The 25,990-nt window shown below is 35.1% G+C and overlaps 5 protein-coding genes across 6 annotated transcripts; all 5 read left to right on the plus strand.

Moving 5' to 3' along the window:
- Positions 1-747: 747 nt before the first annotated feature.
- On the plus strand, positions 748-3,684 carry LOC116029987. Its single transcript, XM_031272055.1, has one exon. It carries the CDS (start codon positions 1,198-1,200, stop codon positions 3,478-3,480), a length of 2,283 nt encoding a protein of 760 aa, XP_031127915.1. The 5' UTR covers positions 748-1,197; the 3' UTR covers positions 3,481-3,684.
- A 2,530-nt stretch (positions 3,685-6,214) lies between these two features.
- Positions 6,215-10,221, plus strand: LOC116030284 (short-chain dehydrogenase TIC 32, chloroplastic-like). The gene is made up of 8 exons (XM_031272489.1): positions 6,215-6,513; positions 8,001-8,232; positions 8,328-8,407; positions 8,610-8,763; positions 8,878-8,956; positions 9,349-9,433; positions 9,698-9,744; positions 9,857-10,221. Exons 1-8 carry the CDS (start codon positions 6,408-6,410, stop codon positions 10,016-10,018), a joined length of 945 nt encoding a protein of 314 aa, XP_031128349.1. The 5' UTR covers positions 6,215-6,407; the 3' UTR covers positions 10,019-10,221.
- Positions 10,222-13,287: 3,066 nt separating this feature from the next.
- LOC116028715 (autophagy-related protein 8f-like) lies at positions 13,288-15,354 on the plus strand. 2 transcript variants are annotated; one of them, XM_031270522.1, is made up of 6 exons: positions 13,288-13,560; positions 13,672-13,727; positions 13,799-13,854; positions 14,437-14,489; positions 14,778-14,896; positions 15,022-15,354. In XM_031270522.1, the coding sequence occupies exons 2-6, from the start codon at positions 13,691-13,693 to the stop codon at positions 15,123-15,125; spliced, it is 369 nt and encodes a 122-aa protein (XP_031126382.1). In that variant the 5' UTR covers positions 13,288-13,560; positions 13,672-13,690; the 3' UTR covers positions 15,126-15,354. The 2 variants fall into 2 exon arrangements, with proteins under 2 accessions (XP_031126382.1, XP_031126381.1); XM_031270521.1 differs by having other exon boundaries at positions 13,289-13,470.
- A 501-nt stretch (positions 15,355-15,855) lies between these two features.
- On the plus strand, positions 15,856-18,006 carry LOC116028466 (autophagy-related protein 8f-like). Its single transcript, XM_031270186.1, has 6 exons — positions 15,856-16,046; positions 16,388-16,443; positions 16,515-16,570; positions 17,051-17,103; positions 17,446-17,564; positions 17,694-18,006. Exons 2-6 carry the CDS (start codon positions 16,407-16,409, stop codon positions 17,795-17,797), a joined length of 369 nt encoding a protein of 122 aa, XP_031126046.1. The 5' UTR covers positions 15,856-16,046; positions 16,388-16,406; the 3' UTR covers positions 17,798-18,006.
- A 5,325-nt stretch (positions 18,007-23,331) lies between these two features.
- Positions 23,332-25,783, plus strand: LOC116028321 (L-lactate dehydrogenase A-like). Its single transcript, XM_031269997.1, has 2 exons — positions 23,332-24,072; positions 25,120-25,783. The coding sequence occupies exons 1-2, from the start codon at positions 23,464-23,466 to the stop codon at positions 25,561-25,563; spliced, it is 1,053 nt and encodes a 350-aa protein (XP_031125857.1). The 5' UTR covers positions 23,332-23,463; the 3' UTR covers positions 25,564-25,783.
- The last annotated feature ends 207 nt before the right edge of the window (positions 25,784-25,990 follow it).

Consider the following 25,990-nt stretch of genomic DNA (forward strand, 5'->3'; position numbering starts at 1 on the left):
GTCCCAATTTTCTTATCTAACATTGTTTTAAATTAGTTGAACAAGTAAAATTTGCTCCAGAAATCTTGTAAGCAATAATAGAGAAGAAAAGGGTAATATGTTAAATGTTAGATCAATCATTATACCATGGAATATATTAAAGGGTTTTATTTTTTATTTTTTATTTTTTTGAGAAACTGAAGATTTTTTTAATACATTGAATGTTTATTTTTTTATGTACTGAAAGTTTATTATTTAGATCTCTTGCGCACACAGACTAGGATATGATTAGTGGGTTGATTGCACGACTCGCAATTTACTTCTGTAATGGCTCTAAGGGCAGGGTGCTATGGGTTCAAGATTAATCCAGCGAACTTGAAATCACATTAATTTTAAAAATAAAATAAAATAAAATAAACATTTATCAATCGTTCACGTTAGAATGTGAATCATGGTCTACGGAGCTCTAGGGACAGGATGTTGCGGGCTTCAACACTGCAGTCAAAGATGCCAGCTGACCATGTCATAGCATTTAAAAATGGTGTTGGAAAGTCAAATAACTTATCATGGCAAGGCTATTTCTAACCAGTGAATAAAATTTGCTTCAATCATGATATTTAAAAATGGTGTTGGAAGTCAAATAACTTATCTTACCAAGGAATAGTGAATAAAATTTGCTTCAACTTGCCCTTGACTCTACCTAGTTAATTAAAATTTCAAACTAATCCAACAACATAGGACCAATCATGTCCCAGCAGCCTCAGCAATGAACATCAGCCATGACATTATCTGTTGTTGACATCCCACCTTTCTGATCCCAGTAAAATCATTCTTGCCCAGAAAAATTATTGGTAAACCTGCTTCCTCTACCTCTACAATCAATATGCATAACAGATCAGAGTGAAGGGAAAACAGATAACAGCTGCAGCTCAGTAGTCCCAGGATATCAATCAAGAATCAGATTGAACAATCTTGAATTATTGATCACTCTGAAGAAAAGATGCCAAGAAATCCTTTCTGAAGCCAGTAAAATCATTCATGCCCAGAAATCCTAGGATATCAATCAAGAATCATACTGAACAATCTTGAATTCTTGATCACTCTGAAGAAAAGATGCCCAGAAATCCTTTCTGAACCCAGTAAAATCATTCATGCCCAGAAATCCTAGTATACCAATCAAGAATCAGATTGAACAATCTTGATCTCTCTGCAGAAAAGATGCCACTGGGCTGCACTGTGGATGGCAACCTGGATGAATCTCGGTACAGCGAGCCGATGCCATGGATTGGAATCTATGTGGCAGTAGCATCTGCAGCCTGTGCTGCAGCCATGGCTAGTGATGTCTTCCACGGCTTACGCCACAGGAAATTCTGGTTCCCTTGCAAATTCTTCTCCCTCAATGCCACAACCTTAGCCATCATTGCTGTTGCCACCAAATTGTCTGTTGATCTCAACAGCTCCATGCCACGCCACCAGGATCAGCTAGCGAAACTTAGCAGTGGCGTTTTGATCTGCACGGTAATGTCCAACTCTATGCCTTCTCTAGCAGCCATGGAATACAAAGAGCTTATGATGAACATTGTGGCTTTGGGAATTTTTGTAGTTACTGTCATAGTAAACATTGGAATCCAATTAGGAACAGGTGTTATATACACATTCTGGAAAGAGCATGCTGCAGTTATGTTTATAATGGTCATCTTGTTTCTGCTATTGATTTCTTCAGCCCTTACAGTTCCCACAACGAGGTCGTATTTCGATCTGAAGTACAGCAAGAAATTCAAGTTAGCACAGAAAGAGTGTTGCCTCGGGCATTGCGAGTTTAGGCCCGAGAAACTGAAAGATAACCTGATGAAATATTGGATGATGGCACACACCTGTAGTCCCCAGTTCGTGGCTAGCCGGTTAGTGACCTGCACTGCTTCTGGCGCGTTTTGCCTTCTCAGCACCGTCATATGTGCTGAAGCCATGCTCCGTTCGTACATGCTGCCCGGGACGTTTGAGTTCTGCAGTGGGGAGTCTGATTACAAGTGGTCTACCACTTTGATTCTTGTGGCTCAGACAGTGGCAATACTGGTAGGCACCATTGCCCCAGCTTTTAGGTGGTTCAACTCTGTTAATTTTCGCTGCCCGAAAACAGTTACCAAGGCTTGCCATTACAAGGTTAAGATTGAGAACTACTGGATCAGGAGCCTGGTTCTGTGGAAAGAGTCCCCATTAGAACTGAGAAAGCGAGGTCGGTTTATCAGAAAATTTGCACACAATGCAAAGGAAAATCTGTTGGATTTCTGCATTTGGATGCAAATTGGAATGGTGTGTCTAAGCAAGCTGGTTAGGCTTGTTTCTCTTTTCTGGGTAAGTTGGTTGCTGATAGGCCTTAGGAGATTGATCAGGTTCTTGAAACGACACACGAACTCTATAGAAAGCCTTGATTCAGAGCCTGAATCACAGTCACAGGCTGGTTCAAAGCCAGATCTTAGTCGTTACGTTTTGCATCTCGAAGGGGAGGAATCACTGCGAGATTTCATGATGGAGAGCAACTTTGATGTTAGTGACCACTGGATCAAGATGGGGAAAAAGAAGCAACACAAGAATCTCATCAAACTTCTGCAGAACTGGAGCCCAACAAAAGGGTTCATGGGAGTGAACCATTTCGACTATGACCATATCCCTTCACTAGACTCTGAAGTGCCTCCCAACTGCTGGGCTCTCCCTGTTGTGACACTCACCAGCATTGCCGTTGCCCTCTTGGGAAACGACTCCGGTTTGAGCAAAGACTTGAAATTGTGTGTAAACGAAGCAGTTTCGTACATGAGATTTCTCGAGGAAAGGCTCGATACAAATGGAGATTTGAGTAACCTCAGAAAGGCTGCACAGATGGTATGGAGTGGCGTCGATCTGCACTATAAATGGCTGGATTTGGACCTCCAAAAGATGGCTCTCCAGGCAGGAGAAGACAGCTCCCCACAATCTGTTCTCAAAGCCCTCTCTGAGGAAGCAAAGCAGAGATACTTGGAATACAAACAGAAAGACGTAACGATTTGCTTTGCAGAATCCCCTTCAAAGTGGCCTGCAAAGATCCTTGCAGCCAACTCCATGTACAGAATATGCCAAGCTCTTCTGCTAACCAACGAAAACGAACAACCTCAGAACAACAAGACCATGATGTTCCACAGACTGTCTGACATGATAACAGGCATAGTAGGGGCATGTCTCACCAACATCCCGCGAGTTATATTCATGCTATGCCACCAGGGCAGCATCAAAGAGAGGGAGACTCGTGTCCGCTTTGCCATTATGCTTCTGGGGAAATCTGGGAAGATTTTAGAGATTCTAAACCACAAACCACTCCCAAGTTCGAGTTCAGAGAGATTGGTGCACATCGATGATTGGCGGGCGTTGAGCAAAGAAAAGGATAGTCATCATCAGGATTGGAATTTCTCCCCAGCAGAGGATGATAAAGCTCTCACAGGCTCTCCTGACTTTTGTCTAACAGTTGATTGAGCTTGGGAGAGTGCAGGTTTGTTTGTTCATCATATGTAGTACTCCTATTTTCATGTCCCCAAGGAATTGTTATAGCTGGATTCATAACTTTTGTGCTAATATAGGGTGTATGATGTAAAAAAAGTAACTTGTATCAATCTACTGGAATAGGAGTGCAACAACAACACTCCCCATTTTGAAATACTGTCCTGCCTTCTCATGAAACAACCCTCAACCATGCATCACACCCTCGGCATAGCTAGATTGACCAATCCAAAAAAATCGAGTTAATAGGTCTACTTTGCTGATAGTGGTAAGCATCTTTGGAGAACGTGTAAACTATTGAGGTGCAATCCTTTTTTAAAATATCTACTTTCACATCCTGAGTATGGTTAGATTGACCAATAAATAAGAGTTAATAGCTTTACTTTGCTGAAAGCCATAAGTTAGATTGACCAATCAAAAAGAGTTAATAGCTCTTCTTTGCTGACATGTCAGTAAGTATTTTGAGGAATGTGTAAACCATTTAGGTGCAATAGTTTTTCAGAATATTCACTTTTACATCCCAATCATAGTTAGATTGACCAATCAAAAAGAGTTAATAGCTCTACTTTGTTGACAATCATAAGCATCTTGAAGAACGTGTAAACCATTGAGGTGCAATCTTTTTTCAGAATATCCACTTTCATATCTCGAGCATAGTTAGATTGACCAATCCAAAAAGAGTTAATAGTTCTACTTTGTTGACAGTCGTAAGTATCTTGGAGGACGTGTAGACCGTTGAGGAGCAACCGTTTTTTAGAATATTCACTTTCATATCTTGATTACCCAATCAAAAAAGAGTTAATAGCTCTACTTTACTGACAATCGTAAGTTTCTTTGAGAACGTGTAGACCGTTGAGGTACAATCCTTTTTAACATATTCACTTTCATATTAGATTTATCAATTCAAAAAGAGTTAATAGTTCTACTTTGCTGACAGTCATAAGTACCTTGGAGAATGTGTAGACATTTGAACTGCAATCCTTTCTCAAAATATCCAGTTTCACCCTCCATTAATAAAGAGCAGTACTAATCCTTTCTCAAAATATCCAGTTTCACCCTCCATTAATAAAGAGCAGTACTACGGATAAAATCCAGACTGCAACAACATTTTTTAAGAGTGTCATGCAACTCAAGCTTGGTGCTAGATATACCAAAAAATCTTGATAATTGCATTCCATTTACTAGTGATTCATAGTTTCATACATTCAAATGGCTGTGAAATTCATCATAAAATCAGTTTTCAACTGTTCATGAATCGTCACAAAACAAAAGCTTTACTCTAGAATCATACGAGTAACGTCACTCCTGGACTTCTACTCAAAATCTGTAGATTTCAATTGCCTCCACACTATTCAAGATTTTATTGTTTGGGACAATTCTATTCAAATGGGTTAAATGGTTGACTTGATAACTATAAAGTTCGACTTTCAACGGAAGCGGAATATTGGACTTCTTGATTGAGTCGATCAATTATGGACAACTTATGCTAGTTTATAGATATGACCGCAAGTTAGTTCTAATTTCGAATTGTTGGTTCATGGTGATTTCACTTTGAACTCTCTCTCTTTTTCTTTTTCTTTTTCTTTTTCTTTTTTTGTATAATCCAATTTTTATTTTAATTTTTTCCAGTTCAGAATCAGAACCAATTATTCTAGTTTCAGATTTTAATAAACTGGAACCAGAACAAAAGATCCAACAAAACCTAATCGAAATCACATCTACGATTCCAATTTCAGTTTGATTGCTACAGTTTCCAATTTAATTTGAATCGAATCATACTCTACTAATTTAATTCTTTGGGATCTTTTATCGATTTACCTAATACACACATCCTTAAAAAGGTGAGTGCAATTTCCCTCCGCACTAATGGCGTGTTTGGTTGGATGTAGTTTGGGGGGAAATTGCAATTCAGTGAATTCCCAAACTACAGTGTTTGGTTGGAGGGAATTTCAATTCCGCAGAATTGCAATTCCCTCCAAATGATGAATTGCAATTCATGGGACCCCTATGAATTGCAATTCGGTGGAGAGGAGGGGCAATTTGTTGGTGTAAAGACAATTTTGCCCCTCCTCCCATACCTTTTGTCTTTTTTCTTTTTCTTTTTTTTTTTTAATTTTTTGAAATAATAATAATAATAATAATAATAATTATTATTATTATTATTTTGAAAGAGTTATTATTATTATTATTATTTTGAATTATTATTATTATTAGTACTATTACTATTACTACTACTATTACTACAACATCTACAACATAAGGGCATTTTAGTCATTTTGTCACTTCTTACCTTTCAATTCCCTGTACTCCTATTTCTGCATATCAAACACTGTAATTTCAATTCCTACTTTATTCATTGAATTACAATTCCACCGAATTACAATTCTTTTCCACCTTAATTCCCTCCTCCCAACTAAACGCCCAGTAAAAAAAGACGCCTCTTTTACACAATTTCCACACAAATCATTACCTCAATTCTCTCCGTTGAGGCAATCCATTTTCTTCAATCTCCATAGATACCCTCTCAAAAGAACAAAAATAAAACCCAAAACATTTTCTAAAAGTGTATATTTCTCTCATGCTATACCACAAAACCCATGCATGGTTGCCGGCCACCGATTTCTCGGCGTGGGGAGGGGAAGTGTGGGCCGACATGCGTTCAAGAAGTTCTATAACCTTAAACTTTCGAACTAATTTCGAAGAAATCTCAAAGTTCGAGGACCCAATGTGCAATTTCTTCTAGAAAAAGCCGCCTTTTTTCCCAATAAAATGCAAAACTGCTCGGCAACAATGTCGTATACGATGAAGCCATAACGTAGTTCACAGTGTTGTATACGTAGTTTGACAGCCATAGCTCCCTGCTGTCATCCCTGATTCGTGATCAATTTTCTCAGAAACAAGAAATGTGGATTTTTGGGATAAAAGGGGAATCCGGGTTCTCAGCTTCCTCAACAGCCGAAGAAGTTACCGAAGGGATTGATGGAACTGACCTCATTGCCATTGTTACAGGTCCCTTAATTCTTTCTTGTCTTCTGTGTACTTATTTCTCTCTTTCTGGATTTTCTGCATCTTATTGTAAGTGTTCCAATTTCCACTTTATCTCATTAATTTTTACTATCTTCTGTTATTTTGCTAAACTTGTATGCAATGATCAGGGGTTTAGGTGATGGGCAAAGAAATTTTTTTTTCTTTGATCCTTGTTATGTTCATAAAATATGGTAGATAATGTTTTCTTTTGCTGGAAAAAAAAAAGGGGGGGAAAAGGGAAAGGTCTTTACAAGCTAGAGGTTGATTTTATTAGAGAGGAGCAAAAAGAAGAAAGAGAAAAGACTCTTGCATGGTGGTTTGAGACTTTCATATACCTAGAAGAAGTAATTGCAAGACAGTTCATGAATCATAGTTTCTTTCTAGTGTTATTATTTGTTTAGTATTCTTGCCACAAAAGGTGAAAGTCCCTCACCCTCAAGGCCTTGACACTCTGGCTGGACAAGATAGTGGAGGGTAAATCACAGTAACTCAGCGGTCCATGGTAGGAGGACCAATGACGGGCTCCCATAAGGAGCCCACCATATTGGCTGTAACTCCCACACGGTGAGAGATATGGCTGGATCATGTGTCTTTGCCCACAATCTATCACCCACGAACCAACTTAGGCATTTGTTTAGTATTCTTCTTTGACATATGTATGTATGTATGTGTGGCCTCAGTTTTGGGGAGTATGTCATGTTGTCCTGATTTTGTGTTCTTGGTGACTTAAAATGGATGAAGTCTTTCATGCCTAGAATCTCAGAACTAGGGAAGATGGTTCTTGTGAGCCTTATCAATATAGATGTTCAAAGGTCCTGAATATGTTATGTTACAGACCTCTGAAAGTAGGAGCTCCCAACTTTTAATCTCATAGGATTCCCATCTTTATTCTTGATTATATCAACTATGTTTTGTCTTGTGTATGGCATTGGAAGTTGTCAATTTCACTGGATGTGAAACATCTATTCCGTTGGATAGCATTACTATGTGGCATTTTTTAAGATTGTTTGTCACTGAAACCAAAGTTCCTTTGGAATTCATGACCACTCACCTCCCCCTTTTGAAATAACAGTATGAATATTGGATATGCTGTTGATCTGACCATTTTACTATGAGTTAAATCAACTGTTTTTTTGTCTTTTACCGGGACCTTTAACTTCTAGTGTGCATATCAAGGACTATTGTGTAACTATGAGCTAAATCAACTGTGTTTTTTTACCCAGACCTTGTAGAGTGTGTATTGAAGACTAAATGTACATCATGTGTATCATATATAGTGTGTGAGAGAGAGTGAAATTTGTGTATCTGCTGATTTTTCACTGTTGTCATTTTGATTTTTGCATTTTCTGATTTTCACGAAACGAGGCAGACAACGAATATATGATTGGAAATTTTCAATAGCATGGGCTCCGGTTACCAGCAAACCGTATTCCAGGCTAATATTAGTCCTTGTTGTCTGCATATTTCAGGAGCCTCGTGTGGCATTGGAGCAGAGACTGCCCGTGTCCTAGCCTTGCGTGGAGTACATGTAATTTTGGCAGTTCGCAATCTAGAAAGTGGTAGAGCAGTTGCAAGAAGAATAGTTAAAGAGATTCCTAATGCTAAAGTCAATGTCATGGAATTGGATCTTAGCTCCATGGCTTCTATAAGGAAGTTCGTGTCAGAATATAATGCCTCGGGTTTGCCCTTGAACCTCCTCATGTAAGGCAATCATACAACATTTAACTGTTGATAGGAGTTATCGAGATGCTTATGTTTCCCCATAAAAACGATAACAATGATTTTGGTTTTCGAAGTAATAATGCAGGGGTTATGGCTACGCCATTCATGCTCTCACAAGACAACTTAGAGTTGCAATTTGCAACTAATCACATTGGTAAGTGAGTTTACGTTTGACATTTGGTTTACATATTTAAACTAGCGAATTGTAGAAAACATATCACCTGGTACGAGGACCTTTCAATCGAGCATAATACCTCCTTTTGAAATGAATCTTTGGTGTGACTCATACTATGCGTTGTATATATTGGTAAACATTGAGCGGATGGAACATTACATTTTAAGAGCGGTTTGTGCAGGTCATTTTCTTCTGACGAATCTATTGTTGGAAAAGATGAAACGGACAGCTCATGAGTGCCGCAAAGAAGGAAGGATTGTTAATGTTTCATCAAATGCACATCAATTACCATACAGTGAAGGAATTCGTTTTGACAAAATTAATGATGAAAAAAGGTAGGCAATGATATTCTAAGTTAACTTTTTCTTTCTTTTACTTTTCACCTAGTATTGGATTCTGTCCTTTCAACTCAGAAGTTATTTACCTTTTACGTTTTATGTCAATTCCAGTTATAATAGAATATATGCTTATGGGCAATCGAAGCTCGCCAACATATTGCACGCTACTGAACTTGCAAGGCGCTTGATGGTAATACTATTACTAAACGCTACGAAGTAACTCATTTGTACAGTTACATTATATGATCTGAGATGGAAGATTCTAATCTTAACATCGTAACTAATGCATAGATATATTATCAATACTGTGTATCGTTTTGGTATACTTTTGTCTGTGACCCTTGTTCACATTTCTCCCGAAAAGGAAATGGGAAGTCAAGAATTGTTTTAAATGATGGTAGACGCTAGAAGAAACAATAGACAACTGATAGGACAAAAAGGCGACAATGCTGGCCAAATAAGGATTAATCTGTAGTAGTCATGGGACCAAAAGTGAAAATGACGTTTTTTCTGTGAGTGCGTTTTTCATGTAAGGAATTTCCATTATATTGTCTCTAACTTCCCGTCTTTCTGTGAGTACAGGAACAAGGAGCACAGATAACTGCAAATTCACTTCATCCAGGAGCAATCGCCACCAATCTTCTGCGTCATAATGGTTTCTTCGATGGTAAACCTTAGAAGCCTCTCGTAAGATTTGTTTTTTCTTATTGCTATATATATCTGCAAGGGAAGTGCCCTCGAGGTTTTGAACCTCAGAAGAACTAACAGCAAGATGATATAGTAATTGAAGCATGTGTTCCATCTCAACTAAAAGCCTAAGCTGATAGTTGGGTTGCACATTTATGTTTATATATATTATATATGCTCAAAAAGTGTCAGAATTCATTCGTTCTGGTATTCGTTTTTAACAAATGGTTTCAACTTCTCACAGGGATTGTTAACTGGATTGGGAAATACATCATAAAAAACATCCCACAGGTGCGTCTTGTCTCTCAATCCTTTGTCGAAGAATAACAACTCTGGGTTCAACCAACAAATAGGATCTCGACTGAATCTTTTCTTAACGTGGTTTCTCGTTCATCATATCTAGGGCGCTGCAACCACGTGCTATGTCGCATTGCATCCACAGGTTGAAGGGCTAAGTGGCGAGTACTTTTGTGATAGCAATGTTTCACTGCCAAGCTCGCTTGCTACAGATGCAGATTTGGCCAAGAAACTTTGGGATTTCAGCTTGAATCTAACAAGCCAGTAGCCAGTTTGAATGGATTTCATTTTCTTCTCCTCTCTTTATGCTTGCCTATCTTTTACCTTTTTTCATTGCTGAGATTTCTGCTGTGGAATGGTGTCTGTCTGAAACTCATGAATTGCAGGATGAACTCTCTCTGTAGTGATCAGATTGTCCATCTTCATATCTCTGTTTGAAGAAAATGAATAAGATTTTACCATTTTTTTCTATTTCTAAGTTTTAGGCTCTGTTTCGTAGGCTTATTTGAGAGTTTATAATTTATTTTAAATTAGAAATAAGCTATAAGCTCAGCTTTGTTCAGTAAAATATGAGAAATTTAAAATAATAGTTTATTTTGAAACGCTATTCTAAGTGACATTTGAAAATAAACTCTTTAATTTTTTAACTTTTTTTCCTTTTTTGAATCTTTATTAAATTACAAAAATGACATCATTTATCCTCCATTAATCAAAATCATAATATTTTAATTCATCCTTTTATGTCTTTTTAAATTTATCAGCTAATTTAACAATTAATTTTGTCAAACACTTTAGTTATTAGTTTTTCAACTTAACGTGTCAAATAGAGCTATCTATTTGTAAATTAACTAATAACCTGTAATAAATTGAGAAACACATTATCTAATAAATTAACATTCATAAATACATGGACCAAATTTCATAAAAAATAAAATGACAATTTATTGTTTATTTAAAAATTAAACTAATTAACAAAATCAATGACCAAATTTCATTAAAAAAAAACAATTTATTGCTTATTTATAAAATAAACTAATTAACAAAATCAATGATCATATTCAAGTGAAAGAAGTTTGATTAAGGTTTCAAAATTTGAACCCCACAAATATAATTGTGCAGACTGCAGAGGTTTGAATTTAAAACGAATATCTCATTTCATTTTTGTCATTTTGTAACTTGGTTGATATAATAAAAATATGTATACTTTTTTATATTAAAAAAAAGGATAGAATGTATTTAAAATTTGTATGGAAATTATTGATTTTAAAAATAGACATACATAAATAGACTTTGACTACTCCGTATTTATTTTTTCTTGAAGCCCAAGCCTTCTCATACCTGCTGCTCCACAAGCAAGCACGCGTCACGCAAGAACCTTCCTACATCCTCAAGTAAATTAAATATATATATCCATTTTTGACAAAAACTTGTGTGAGACCGTCTCACCATGAGACGGATCGGATTGAGTCGGGTTAAGATGCAAATGTAACACACTTATATGCACAAATGTCATACTTATATGGTCAAATGTAATACTAATCAGGAATAAAATTTTTGTTACTTATAAGGGTAAATGTAATACTTTTAAGGGAAAATACAATACTTTTACATTTCGATTTAAAAGTATTACATTTTTCCTCAAAAGTATTATATTTGTCCTTATAAGTAAGGGACACTTGTCAACGTTACTTATTATGAAAAATATATTACTTTTTCTCTTATAAGTAACAAAAATTGTATTCTTAATTAGTGTTATATTTGAGCATATAAGTATGACATTTGCATGGTGCTTTGACCCGACCCGACCCGTCTCACGTATAAGGATCCGTGAGACGGTCTCACACAAGTGTGACCCTATATTTTTAACACCAATGAAATTTTCTTGATTTTTAGAATAGTAAAGAACTAAGTAATTACTTTTTGAGTGATGTGGAACTTAATATTTAACAGCATTTTTCTCCTGCAAAAACACAGATTTTGCATGAGAGAAGAAAAAAATAAACGTAAAGTGCGTCGCATTTGGAGTGCATTCATGCGCCGCAACGAGCGCGTGTGGAACACACACCCTGCGGTGGCCACTTTGACTTTTAGCCTTTGAATCATTTAAAAAGAATTGTTATAAACATTTTTTTTCACTCCCATTTTTGTCTCTATCCTACATGACAACCTAAAAAATTGAGCAAAAATTCAACTAGTATGGATGCTCTTATCAATAAACATTATTTTTTTGTAGTAAATATAGTCTTTTGTTAACGCTCTTCTGGTTGATCTATTACATAATATTTTTTGGGTCATACTTGTGTGAGGCTGTCTCACATATTTTTATTCGTGTGGTGGATCGGGTCGATAAATATGCAAAGCAGTAAATGTAATACTTATACTTAAAAATGTAATACTAAATATGAATAAAATGTTTGTTACTTATAAGAAAAAGAGTAAATTACCAAAATGGTCCATCGACTATATCGATTTCACCAATTTGGTCCTACTTATTTTGACTTGGCTAATTCCATCCTTCGACTATCAAAATTTTAACCGTTTTAGTCCTCCGGTCACCAAAGAGAGAAGATGGCGAAGGGAGATAGATTTGATGGAGAATGGAAGAAATTTGAGAGAATGAAAGAAGTAGAGAGCAAGAACAAAGAAAGGGTTGCCGTGAATCGACTCAATTTTTTGCTGCAAAGAAATTTGAGGGTATGAAAAACCCTAACTATCTGTGTCCCAAGCTATTAATATAGGATGCAGATTATATTTAGCGGAGACATGGAATTGAATCCATCCGCCGTGTCGTCACCGTCGAGAAGCATGGAAAGCGCCATCTTTGTTTATTATTTGAGAAGGCCAAAAGAGACAAACTTGTAGTCTCGTAAATCATATTGATCCAAAGCAACAAAAACTCACTAATTAAATAAACCATAAAAATCGGAAAACAACCAAAATCCAAGCATTATCGGAGGAAAGCCAGTCGGTGCTAAGTGAAGTTCCAATAATATCCTTCAAAATAAGCCGTCTAAGTGACCGGAGGACTAAAACGGTTAAAATTTTGATAGTCGAAGGATGGAATTAGCCAAATCAAAATGAGTAGGACCAAATTGGAGAAATCGACATAGTCGAGGGACCATTTTGGTAATTTGCTCTAAGAAAAATGCAATACTTATGAGAACAAATGCAATAGTTTTATATTTTGATCAAAAGTATTACTTTTTTCATCAATTTTTTTCATATAACTAATAAATATTTTATTATTATTATTATTTTTTTTTGTAAATTTACCGGGTCTAATAAATTTTTTATTCTTGATTTAGTATTACATTTGTTCATATAAATATTATTGCTCTTAAATTTTGAAGTGTATCTTAAAGTCCAGAATAATTACAAAAGTACATTTAATGTGATATTTACCAAAATATTATCATACTTATTTAATGCTAGTTGGCATGCTTTAAAACCGTTAATCATTATGATCAACGGTTTACAAAAATCAATGACCATGATAAGTCTACAATTTTACTTGATCATCTCTTCTCATTCGATTCAATCTCATCAATACCTATAAAATCGAAAATACAGATGATTTTGTGTACTTTCGAGATTCTACTTCATTGAATAGCTAGACTAGATAGAACCAGAGTCCAAAAAGGACAAGAACTCGACTCTACAATACAAATACTCTGCTTTCTTTCAAACCGATCATTTTTCAGAATTACAAGAGATCTAAGTGTACTGCTTCGTTCTCTCTGCTGTTGATCTGAATTAGTAAATTACAGCAATTATTTTTTACCTTCTAGTGTTTGGTTTGATTTTTATTGGGTAATGATATGTTTGCTCTGTGATTGCTACGGAATTAAAAGGGATTCGAGATTGTTACTGCTTTGATTTAGAAGCATTATGAATTAATGAAAAGATTTTTCAACTTTTTAGGTTGCAGTAATCAGACGGGATGGCGAAGAGTTCATTCAAGCAACAGCATGAATTTGGTTTGTATAAATTTGCTTTGTGTTTGCGTAGTAGCTGAATTGGTGTTAATTTTCTGTCTGAATAATTTCAGAGAAGAGGCGGGTTGAGGCTACCAAGATTAGGGAACAATATCCGGATAAAATTCCGGTGAGAATATGAAGTTTCTGCCCTAATTTTTGTACTTGAATGATTGGTTTTAACCTAAATTTCTTATCATTTTGCTATCTGTTGTCCTATGGTGCCTAAAATGCAAGGAAATTGGACAGAGTTTGAATTTATTGATTGATCAATATTGCTCTTCTTAAGATATCAAATCACTAAATGATGGTGGAGTTGGTTTTGCTTCATCAATATTGCTGGCAAGAATGATTACCCCTTCCCAGTGTTCTTTATTCAGTCAATTATGAATCCCTCAATGATAGATCGGGGATGTTTAAGATGTTCATCTGTGTAGTGTCTGCTCTTCATGAACTGATAGTGTCTAACATCTAAATATATAAATGTATAATTACACTATCAGAGATACAGATACATATTGCATAAGTTCCCCAAACATTTCTGCTAAATGATTTGGTTCATCTAAATATATAAATGTATAATTACACTATCAGAGATACAGATATGTATTGCGTAAGTTCCCCAAACATTTCTGCTTCATGTTTTGGTTCATCTATCTAAATATATAAATGTATAATTACATCTATGTATATTTGTTTCTTTGTTTTGTAGGTTATTGTTGAGAGGGCAGAGAGAAGCGACATTCCAAACATTGACAAGAGAAAGTGAGTCTTCCCTTGTGCTTACGTTTACAGTTATTTATTTACTTTGGCCAGACAGGGCAAAATTAGAACTCCGATTATCATAGATTTGAGGGACATGAGGGCATCAAAGAAGGGATTTTTTCTGTCTTAGAGATATATATGATTCAGTCCAGGGCTTCTTGTTTGTGCTTTTCTTTTGCTTTGTCTCACCATGACCATTATTACTCTATGATCATCTCATCAAATCTGTAAATTTCCCTGTTGGCCTTTCTCTCTTGCTGGTGTCTAATTGACAAATTAAACTTACAGGTTTCTTGTCCCTTCTGACCTCACGGTAGGGCAATTCGTGTTTGTGATTCGCAAAAGGATACAGTTGAGCTCGGAGAAAGCAATTTTCATATTTGTTGATAATGTCCTCCCGACAACAGGTGAGTGATACATATTGCGAAAACCCCTTTAGAATAATGCCATCTGAACTAGTAGCATGTTGTTTAGCATTAACTGCTGAAATCTTAAAACGAACTTCCTATTCCTCTCTACTTTTCCCCCACAGGAGCGCTCATGTCTGCCATTTACGAAGAGAAGAAGGACGAAGATGGTTTCCTCTATGTCACCTACAGCGGGGAGAACACATTCGGGGACAACACGATGCTTTAGACCTCCAATACTGCCACGGGAAAACATTCTTTGCAGCCTCACCATTATTGGATTATTAAACCAAGTTCACTATTATCTTTTGCTTTACTATAGATAATAGTTTCAGCTTCACTATAGCATATTAGCATTTAACTGTGTATAGTTGCAGACAAGTTTTACTATATCCCCAGAATGTGGCAGATTATTTAATAATTATTTGGATTTTATTTGTCTTTGCTTTTTATTTTGAGAGGGAACTTTTGAATAATACTTGACTTTTAAATATTTTAAAAGTATAATCGAATATTGTTGAATAGGATTACTATTTCAACGATTGGTATCCATGTAAATTGGAAGGCTACTCCGCAGTGTATAGATTAAAATGTCCATACTTATTAAATAAAGTAAATTTGTAACAGCTATTACAAATAAAGTATAAAAATATAAAGATCCCATTAAAGCATTTAAGATTAAAAATAATCCAATTGGCAAGTGAACGGAGGAAGACCCCCGGTGAATTTATCAAATATATTTTATATTAAAATAATTGAAGTAAAAAAAATTAAATTATAAGAATACAAATTATTTTAGTGTATGTGAGTAGAATTTAGTGTAAATGAATTAGAAATAAAAATAAAATTTGATGTAAAAATAGTGTTTTCAAAACGGGTTTAACACCGGTTGATCCGTCCTATAGAATATTTATTATTTTGAGTTGGCGATGGTCTTCCTCTACAATTTTACTTCATCATCTAATCTCTTCTCATCCGATTCAATCTCAATAGTCAATACCTATAAAATCGAAAATAAAGAGGATTTTGTTTACTTTTGAAATTCTACTTCATTTACTATTACTCCCATATATAGACGAGATAGAAGCAGAGTACAAGAACTCACTCGACTCTACAAATAATCTGCTTTCTTCCAACCCGATCATTCTAGGTTGGTTCTACTTTTGTATTCTCCTTTGATTGATTGTTTGAGTTTTTCTTAGATAATCCAAAACTTTGATGTAATTACTGCCGAAATTACAAGAGACCTAAGTTTACAGCTTCGTTCTCTTTGCTGCTGTTCTGAATTTGTAAATTACATCAATTATTTGCCACGTTATAGTGTTTGGTTTGATTTTTCTTGGGTAATTATATGTTCGATTTGTGATTGCTACGGAATTAAAAGGGATTCGAGATTCTTACTGCTTTGCTTTGTTGTTCCTGCTTTGGTTTAGAAGCGTTATGATCGTGTTTGTGTACTCGGAATTAATGAAAAGATTTTCAACTTTTTAGGTTGCAGTAATCAGACGGGATGGCAAAGAGTTCATTCAAGCAACAGCATGAACTTGGTTTGTATAATTTTGCTTTGTGTTTGCGTAGTAGCTGAATTGGTGTTAATTTTCTGTCTGAATAATTTCAGAGAAGAGGCAGGTTGAGGCTCGCCGGATTAGGGAAAAATATCCGGAGAGAATTCCAGTGAGAATCTGAAGTTTCTGCCTTGTTTTTGTATTTAAATCATTGGTTTTAACCTAAATTTCTTATCCATAACATTTGCCTGTCCGTTGTCAAATGGTGCCTAAAATGCAAGGAAATTGGACAGAGTTTGAATTCATTGTGTTGTTTTTTCTTGAGATATATCAAATCACTTATTGATGGTGGAGTTGGTTTTGCTTCATCAATATTGCTGGCAAAAATGATTGCCCATTCTCTGTGTTCTTTATTCAATCAATTATGAATCCCTCCCTAATGGAACAGGGGATGTTTAAGATGCTCATCTGTGTAGTGTCTAACATCTAAATTTTGCTAACGGGAGGAATTGAGTATAAATGTATAATTACACTATCAGAGATAAATATTGCGGAAATTCCCCAGTCATTTCTGCTTTCATGTTCTGGTTCATCTATGCTCTTGCTTCACTTCTATGTAAGTATGTATATTTGTTTCTTTGTTTTGTAGGTGATTGTTGAGAAGGCAGAGAGAAGCGACATTCCAAACATTGACAAGAAAAAGTGAGCCTTCCCTATTGTGTTTACATTTACAGTTATTTATTTACTTTGGCCAGATAGGGCAATATTAGAACTCTGATTATCATAGATTTGATATCAATCAGTTGAGGGGCACAAGAGCTTCAAAGAAGGGATTTTGTCTGTCTTAGAGATATTTGATTCAGTCCGTGGTTTCTTGTTTCATTTATGTGCTTAACACATCTTGAAAACTAAAATTTGAAGTTGCTTTTCTTTTCTTTGGCTTTGTCTCACCATGGCCATTATTACTCTATGATCATCTCATCAAACAGTAAATTTCCCTGTTGGCCTCTCTCTCTTGCTGGTGTCTAATTGACAAACTTACAGGTATCTCGTCCCTTCTGACCTCACGGTAGGACAATTTGTGTATGTGATTCGCAAAAGGATAGAGTTGAGCGCGGAGAAAGCAATTTTCATATTTGTTGATAATGTCCTCCCGCCAACAGGTAAGTGATAAATATTGTGAAAACCCCTTTAGAATAATGCCATCGGAACTAGTAGCATGTTGTTTAGCATAAACAGCTGAAATCTTAACACGAACTTCCTATTCCTCTCTACTTCTTTGCCCCCCGCAGGAGCACTCATGTCTGCCATATATGACGAGAAGAAGGACGAAGATGGTTTCCTCTATGTCACCTACAGCGGGGAGAACACATTCGGTGACAACACCATGCTTTAGACCTCTCCAATACTGCCACGGGAAAACTTTCTTTGCAGCTTCACCATTACTGGATCAAAACCACTTTCACTTTTATCGTTTGCTTTACAGATAATAGTTTTAGCTTCACTATGTATAGCATTTAACTGTGTATAGTTGCAGACAAGTTGACTATATTCCCAGAATGTGGTAGATTATCTTAATAATTATTTGGATTCAACCTTTGTTTATTTCTCTTTGTTTTTTTAATATAATTAATTTGAGATTTCTTTCATATTTGTTGTGGGACATGGTTTCTATAGGATTACCTGCTCTTGAATGATTAAGATTTGGGAGAGTCAGGTAATTCTGAAATCTTAGGTTGTCAATAATTATTTTTGGATAAACAGTGATACAGAGAAATCCCCGTTGTTATACCGTGGACCATGGTCCGAAAATGGCGCCGTTTCAAATTCTATATATTTTTTTTCGTATTGTTTTTATTTTTTTTCGTATTGTTTGTATGTTCATAACAAAATGAAACTATATAATGGAATTGAATGATACTTTAATTGTGTTGAAATGAAATTGATGTATAAAATGAAATTGAATAACATGTCTCACATATTTGAGTGTATAGTCAAATAAAAGTGTAGTTGAATAGAAATGATACTTTAGTTTTGTTGAAATGAAACTAGTATGTATAAAAAGAATCTGAATAACATATTTCACATATTGAGTATGATACTTGAATAATAGTTTCACATGTTTGAATATACATTGTCCATAAAATGAAATTTAATAACATGTCTCACTACAAAGAAATGACACTGTTTTGGTCCATGGTCCACAATGCTCTGTGAACCATAATCCACATTAAAATTTGCCAGATAAGGTCATATGGGACGATTGACATTGCTCCAAGTACCATGGATTAGGTCAAGATTAGGCCTTCCTCAATAGTGTAGGTTTTAGTGTCGCTTTTTAGAAATTTTTGTAAGTGTGATTAGAAAAGAAAAAATGAGAGTGGAGGAAAAAAAAAACAAACAAAACAAAATGAAAACTGAAAAGAAAAAAAAATTGCAAAGAACGCGTCTGCCTGGGCGCGAGAGTTGCATGAGGCGCAACTCTCAATTCAAATGGTGAGTCCCATGATATTTGGAAAAACTCCATATTTGTAAGGTATCAATGCTCTCTCTCTCTCTTCACCATTTCTCTTTCAAGTTGACTTTGTTGCCTAAAAGTTCATGAAAAAACTATCAATGAAAATGGCCTTAAGGTAAAACTGTCGGGCTGGCGACGTAAGGCCTGCCAAAGCCCGCCAATGTATTATTTGTTAATATATTTTTTCAATATAAATAAATAAATAAATACACACAGCACCATCCATTCACCCATAACACACACCTGCAGTGCATTACTTTTATCTTCTAACTCATATCTTTTCTGTCCGCTACATACACAAAAACTTGAAAAAATCTAAGAAAACCCATTGTTGGATACACAATTTCCCTTTGCCTATTATATATTAGTATTATTTAGGTTTTGAGTGAATTTCAATTTTGATCATAGTGACTATTAGGGTATTGTTAATTGCAATCTACGACTTTTAAAACTATTAATTTAGTACCTTAACTATTTAATTTTTTATTAATTTTGGTCACTCTGGTCAAATTGTCGGTCAAATCTCACTTGAAAAATTTAATTAGCCAATTAATCTTTAATCTAAGGGACAATTTCGTCTTAGTATGCCTAGCAGAAAAAGGGAGAATTGCCTCCGGCCAAATTGCATGTCCGCACGCGACTCCATGCCGGAAAAATTAGGAATCGTGAACAATTCTCGAACAACCAGAATAATCAATTCCGGCGTGGCATGGCGTGCGGATATGCAATTTGGCTGAGGGAAATTTTTCCCTTTTTCAACCAGACATTCAAAGACGAAATTGTCCCTTAGATTAAAGATTAATTGACTAATTAAACTTTTTCAGTGAGATTTGGCCGGTAATTTGACCGGAGTCATCAAAAATTGATAAAAGTTGAATAGTCATGGTATTAAATTAATAGTTTTAAAAATTATGAATTGCAAAAGGGGCACGCTACCAAACCGAAAACTTCAGATGGATTGACGAGCCACCCAGAGACATAAAGAATCTTCTGAGACAAGACGAGCTCAGCATCTTGGGTGCCTCCACCGTCGTGCGGATCAGCTAATGATCTTGGATTATTCCTCCCATTCTCCAAAAAAATTATGAATTGCAATTAACAGGATCCCAATAATCACAAAATCATAATTGAAAATTACTCTTTAGTCTTTAGGTTTTGTCTAAAATAATAACATATGATAAAACTAAATAAACTATCTTAGTGACTAACGGTACTATTGTGACTCCATGTTAATTATGAATAAAAATTACACTTGCCTTATCTTATAACTCAACTTTAAAAAGTGCAGTGTTCCTTATTTTTAAATATACATAAATATTAAGTATTTACCTTTTTTAAAAAATAAATTAAAAATAATGGTTTTGAAATATTTTACGAAATTTATTGGAAGGTGAATTTTTGAAACACACACACAAAAAAATGCTTTTGTACATCATGGACGGCTGTAACACACATTTCACAAGTCATTTACTTCTAGAACGTACAAGAACATATTTCTTGTTCAACAAGTAGAATTTGGTCATTAGTTTTTCTTGGACACACCGACACACACTGGTTATTCCGGTTTTGTGAGATACTGGCTCTGTTTGGTAAATGGTTGTTGGCTGATTGGGTTGGCTGTTTGGGTTAGAATGTATGATTTGTTGATAATATTAGCTGATTGTAGAAAGTTGTTTGATAGATTGGCTGTTAGCTGATAGCTATTTGGTATAATTTCTTATCTCAAAAAGCTAATTGAAGAGGCTGCTTTGAGTAGCCTTTTGAATTTTAACATTTTGGAGTTACAAAAAGTTAATTAACCAAACAACTAATAGTAATCAAATAAGCCAAAATTGGCTGATAGGCTGATTATTTACCCAACAGGGCCACTATGTTGGATCTCATTAACTCACTTTTAAACTCATGAGAAAGTAAATTGAGTCAATCTACTTTGAAGGCTTTATAAAGAATACAATTGAAATCTAACCTCCAATATTCGCCGTTAAATTAAACATTTTTCTTGTTGTTTAAAGTAAGTTACGAGCAATCTCAAAAATTAAGGTATTTTCTTTAGTTTTTTGTGAGCCCAACATTCACCTCATTATCTACTATCTCACTTAATCTCAAAAATTCATTTTATCAACCGTTTAAGTTTTTTTTTCAAAGTCTTTTTGGACCCACTAATATATATATATATATATATATATATATATATATATCAATTATATTTTAATCATTGTAAATTATAATTCTAATTAAATCATCCAAAATTTAATCAAATTAATAATTATATAATTTTAATTTAAAATAAATTATTAAAATTATATTACATTAAAAAAATTATGTTACATATTTAATTTTTGTAATAAAATATAAATTAAAACAAAAAAAAACATTTAATTTAAAAAAAAAATGGCCAACGGCCATTTAACAAAAAAGAATACATGAGCCTCCAGGATACAACATTCCGCCCATACAAAAAAAAAAAAATCAATGTCTAAGGATTAGTCATTACTCATTAGTTATATTAAGGTAAAATTCCAGGAATAAATAAAAGTTGTACGGATAGTCGGATACAACATACCGCCCATTGTATTTCCAAAAGTGTAATTAGTCAATAAAATAAAGCCTCCCAACTAATAAGACTTTTCCCAAGGTTTCGAACTTATAAAAATTCTACACTACGTAATGATATCTTATTGTGGTTATACTTTTGATTGCTTATTAAATTTCTTTTTTTTTTTTTTAAAGATTTTGATCAAATAAAGAATATTATTTTTAAATCAAATACATAATTCAATATTATAAAAATCTTCATTTTTACATACCATTATAGAGTTAATTCTATTTTTTATCCTAAATTTATAGGTAGCAGTCCATTTTAAGTCATTTTATTAGAATATCTGTTTTTGGTCATAGTATTATTATAGCATAACAATTTTTGGTCTTTGATCAACAAAATAGTTTAAATATCGTTAAATACGAGGACATTTCAAACTTCAATTATGGATATATTTTTTTAAATAAACATAAAAAAAATATAGCATTTCAACATATTTAGTATAAAAAAAAGATTGAAATGTTTTTGTAATTAACAATATTTCAACAATTTTATTGATGGAAGATTAAAAATGGTCATGCTACAATAATACTATGACCAAATTTAAGCCATCGATGGATTCTGAACGGCAACTGTACAACTATGCAACTATGCAATTGTGCCCGGCAACTATGCACTTCACTTGCACAGTTCGCAATGCACAGTTGGCGAAATCTAAGCCATCGATCTAAAAAATTTAATGGCCCAGATCTTTTCATACGAACTCATGAGAAGGGATTGGACTCATATATATATATATATATATATATATATATATATATAGAGAGAGAGAGAGAGAGAGAGAGAGAGAGAGAGAGAGAGAGAGAGAGAGAGGGGAGGGGTTGACATGTAGGCGCATGGGTTAACTTGCATAGCCTACGAGGCTTGCATTTTCGTTGGCTAGACATTTTAGGCCCTAATGTACCTCCACTTTGGGATGGTTTATAATAGGTTCGTGAGTTTTTCTTACTTTGACACTTTTAATTAGGTAGGTCGTCTTTAATTTTAACATTTGTTTATCTTTCCTTAATGGGTTTGCTTGTTTTTTTTTTTGTTTTTTTGTTTTTTGTTTTTCTTGACAATAAGGAAAAAACCAATGGATTTTTTCTAAGGCCACAAGTGAATTCTTATTAGTTTCTCAAATAGGGACGACCAGACGAGAGATATTATATTTGTCACCTTCATTGTGGGGACAAATGTGAAATGTGTGAATTATATGATAATAAAATTTGAAAACATATAACTTGTTTTAAGCATCTCTTTCTAATGGTGAATTGAATGATGTGGTTTCTATTTATTAAAATTTAAATTGATAGTTAAGTTACCTATTAATGGCCTTGTTTGATAATATAGTTAGGTTATTTGAAATAAGTGCTTATTAATTAGGTTTTTGTAACAGCTTATTGTTTTAAAATGTTAAAATTCAAAAAGCTACTCAAAACAATTTTTTCGATAAACTTTTTGAGAAATTCATTTTGCATGTATTTTTATCAAATATCTTTTTACAATCCGCTAATGTTATCAACTAATCAAACTCACTGATCTAGTCAACTAACAACTAACACGATTTACCAAACACCCCCAATATATTTTATTTATTATATGCATAATGCAACACATTCCCAATAAATATTGGGTTATATAAACGTTGAATCTGCTTTTACTTTTTTATATTACTCCGTATTATATATTAAACCCTACTATAAATATAATGTTTTTTTTTATAAAAAATGTTGAATGACCTAAAATGCAGCAATGCAATATTTTATATTCCAACTTGTTTTACTGATTTTTTAAAAAATAAATTCTTTGAAAATTAGTCATTGGTCTCTTTCTTTCATGGATTCTGAACGTTGATCGTTGAAGACAACTGAATTTCTCTATATATACTGCGAATATATTCTTCTTCTTCTTCATCTAGAAAGTAGAAACTATACGCCATTGCAGAGCATCACAGAATTCTACAATGCATAAGAGTTCATCGTCTTCCTCACTGGGCCCGGGCGGGTTGGACCTAAGCCAGGCCTTCTTCAAGTCCGTACAGAACGCGGCGCCGCCGTCTCCCACCAAGCGTCACACCAAAATCTCCGTCATCGGCGTCGGAAACGTCGGCATGGCTATAGCGCAGACGATCCTCACGCAGGATCTCGCCGACGAGCTGGCCCTAGTAGACGCCAAGGCCGATAAGCTCCGCGGAGAAATGCTGGATCTACAGCACGCCGCCGCCTTTCTCCCGCGCACTAAGATCCACGCCTCCGTGGATTACTCCATAACGGCCGGGTCGGATCTCATCATCGTCACGGCGGGTGCCCGGCAGAACCCGGGTGAGACCCGTCTGAATCTCATCCAGAGGAATTGTTCGTTGTTTAAAAGCATCATTCCGCCGCTGGCTAAATACTCTCAGTATGCTATTCTGCTCATCGTTTCCAATCCGGTGGATGTACTGACCTACATCGCCTGGAAGCTCTCCGGCTTCCCTCCGAATCGGGTCATCGGGTCGGGCACCAACCTGGACTCTTCCCGCTTCCGATTCCTCATTGCTGATCACCTTGATGTCAATGCCCAGGACGTTCAAGTAAGTTTATTTTTAATAATAATAATAATAATTATTTTTTTTAAAGGAATTATTATTATTATTTAATTAGATTATGTTGAGCTTAGTGAAATCATTTGTTTGCCAATTGATAATTGTTAGAAATTTAAAAAACTCGTGCACTTCACCAAAAAAAAACCATGATAATTTCAGCCAAGTTGGTCCAACAGTTGATTGGGGTAATTATAAAGTCTCAAGTTCTACTCCGGGATAAGAGCTGTGTCTATGAGCAATCTAGTCTGATTTACCTTTGGTAAATAGAAATTTAGAAAACTAGCATCAACTTGAAAAGCTAGCTCCTAAAATGGTGAGGTCTTAACAGGCTAATAAACTGCACTCAAAACAGACAGATAGGTGATTTGAGACTGAATAGAGCAGTACTTAATTGCAGAGATTCCTGAAACAGATAGTTCATAGTTGGGTGATGCGAGTCTCAAGTCACTCAATGCAAACTACAAGCTTTATTAGTTCAGTATAGAGCAGTGGTAAATTGCAGAAAGTTGGAAAAAATAAATTACTCAGAAATTTGTTCTTGTGTCAGCTCCAATGGTTTGATGAAAGCGACTTAATCTTTTTGGAGAAAGTTAGAAGAAAACCACCTACTCTCATCGGCCTTTTTGTGAACCAATACCTTTCAATCTCTTTTTCCCCTGAAGATAACAAACCTTGAGCTGCCCTTTGTTTTTGCAGTTTATTTACTTATTCATAGGACAGTGACATTATATATTTAGTATCTCTTATCAAAATTGCCCTGAAATATGCCCAGTTGACTCCTGCAACTTGCAATTTGATTCAATTGTTTACCTGTCACTTTCCATCTTTTACTGGTTACTTCTGCTAATCACGTTTGGTTTGACAAAGTTCCAAATATGTAAATCAATGGTATAAGCCACCAGGGCAGCTGTTCTTTTCTTACCAAAAGCTAGTCTTGGCTGTTGATTTCTTACTGTCATAACTCATATGGAAACTGTGTGCTATATTTTATCTGCGGCCCCCAATGGTAACTGGAATTGGGTGTTCTTGCACCAGGCATACATTGTTGGGGAGCACGGTGACAGTTCAGTGGCGCTGTGGTCGAGCATTAGCATAGGAGGGGTACCGGTGCTAAGCTTTCTAGAGAGGCAACAGATTGCGTTTGAGAAGGAAACGCTGGAGAACATCCACAGAGACGTGGTGCAGAGTGCGTATGAAGTGATCAGTCTGAAAGGCTACACCTCTTGGGCAATTGGCTACTCTGTGGCTAACCTGGCTCGGTCCATACTTCGAGACCAGAGAAGGATTCACCCTGTCTCGGTCCTTGCCAAAGGGTTCTATGGCATCGAGGGGGGAGAAGTATTCCTGAGCTTGCCATCGCAGCTCGGGAGATGGGGCGTGTTGGGCGTTACCAACGTGCACCTTACCGAGGAGGAAGAACAGAAGCTTAGGGAGTCTGCTAAGACCATATTGGAGGTCCAAAGCCAGTTGGAAATTTGATCATAGGATGAGTCCATGATATTACACATTTGTGTGGTTATTGTGTTTTATACTTCTAAGTTTATTGTTGTTGGATCTGTGGGGCATTTCACTTTTGTCTAACTTATCTATGCTCTGTATTCCACTATTTTGTATCTTTGTTGAAGAGAGTTGGTGAATGCAAATCTTATGTAACAAATTATTAATGAGAAAAGTTCAATTTAAGTTATTTTTACTAGAATGATACTCTTACTATTAGTCATTATTTTGAAATGGATTGAATGTTTTTCTTCGATATTTTTATTCTTTTTTTTTTGAAGGTTCGATATTTTTATTCTTGTAATGTGTTTTTGTTAGATTTTGGGGTTAAATAATGAAGTTACGTTTAATTTTTTTTTTTTGTGACTAGAGAAACTTATAATCACTACTCAATGTGTATACAATGTAA

This window comes from Ipomoea triloba, chromosome 9, assembly GCF_003576645.1.
Source record: "Ipomoea triloba cultivar NCNSP0323 chromosome 9, ASM357664v1".
NCBI lineage: Eukaryota > Viridiplantae > Streptophyta > Magnoliopsida > Solanales > Convolvulaceae > Ipomoea > Ipomoea triloba.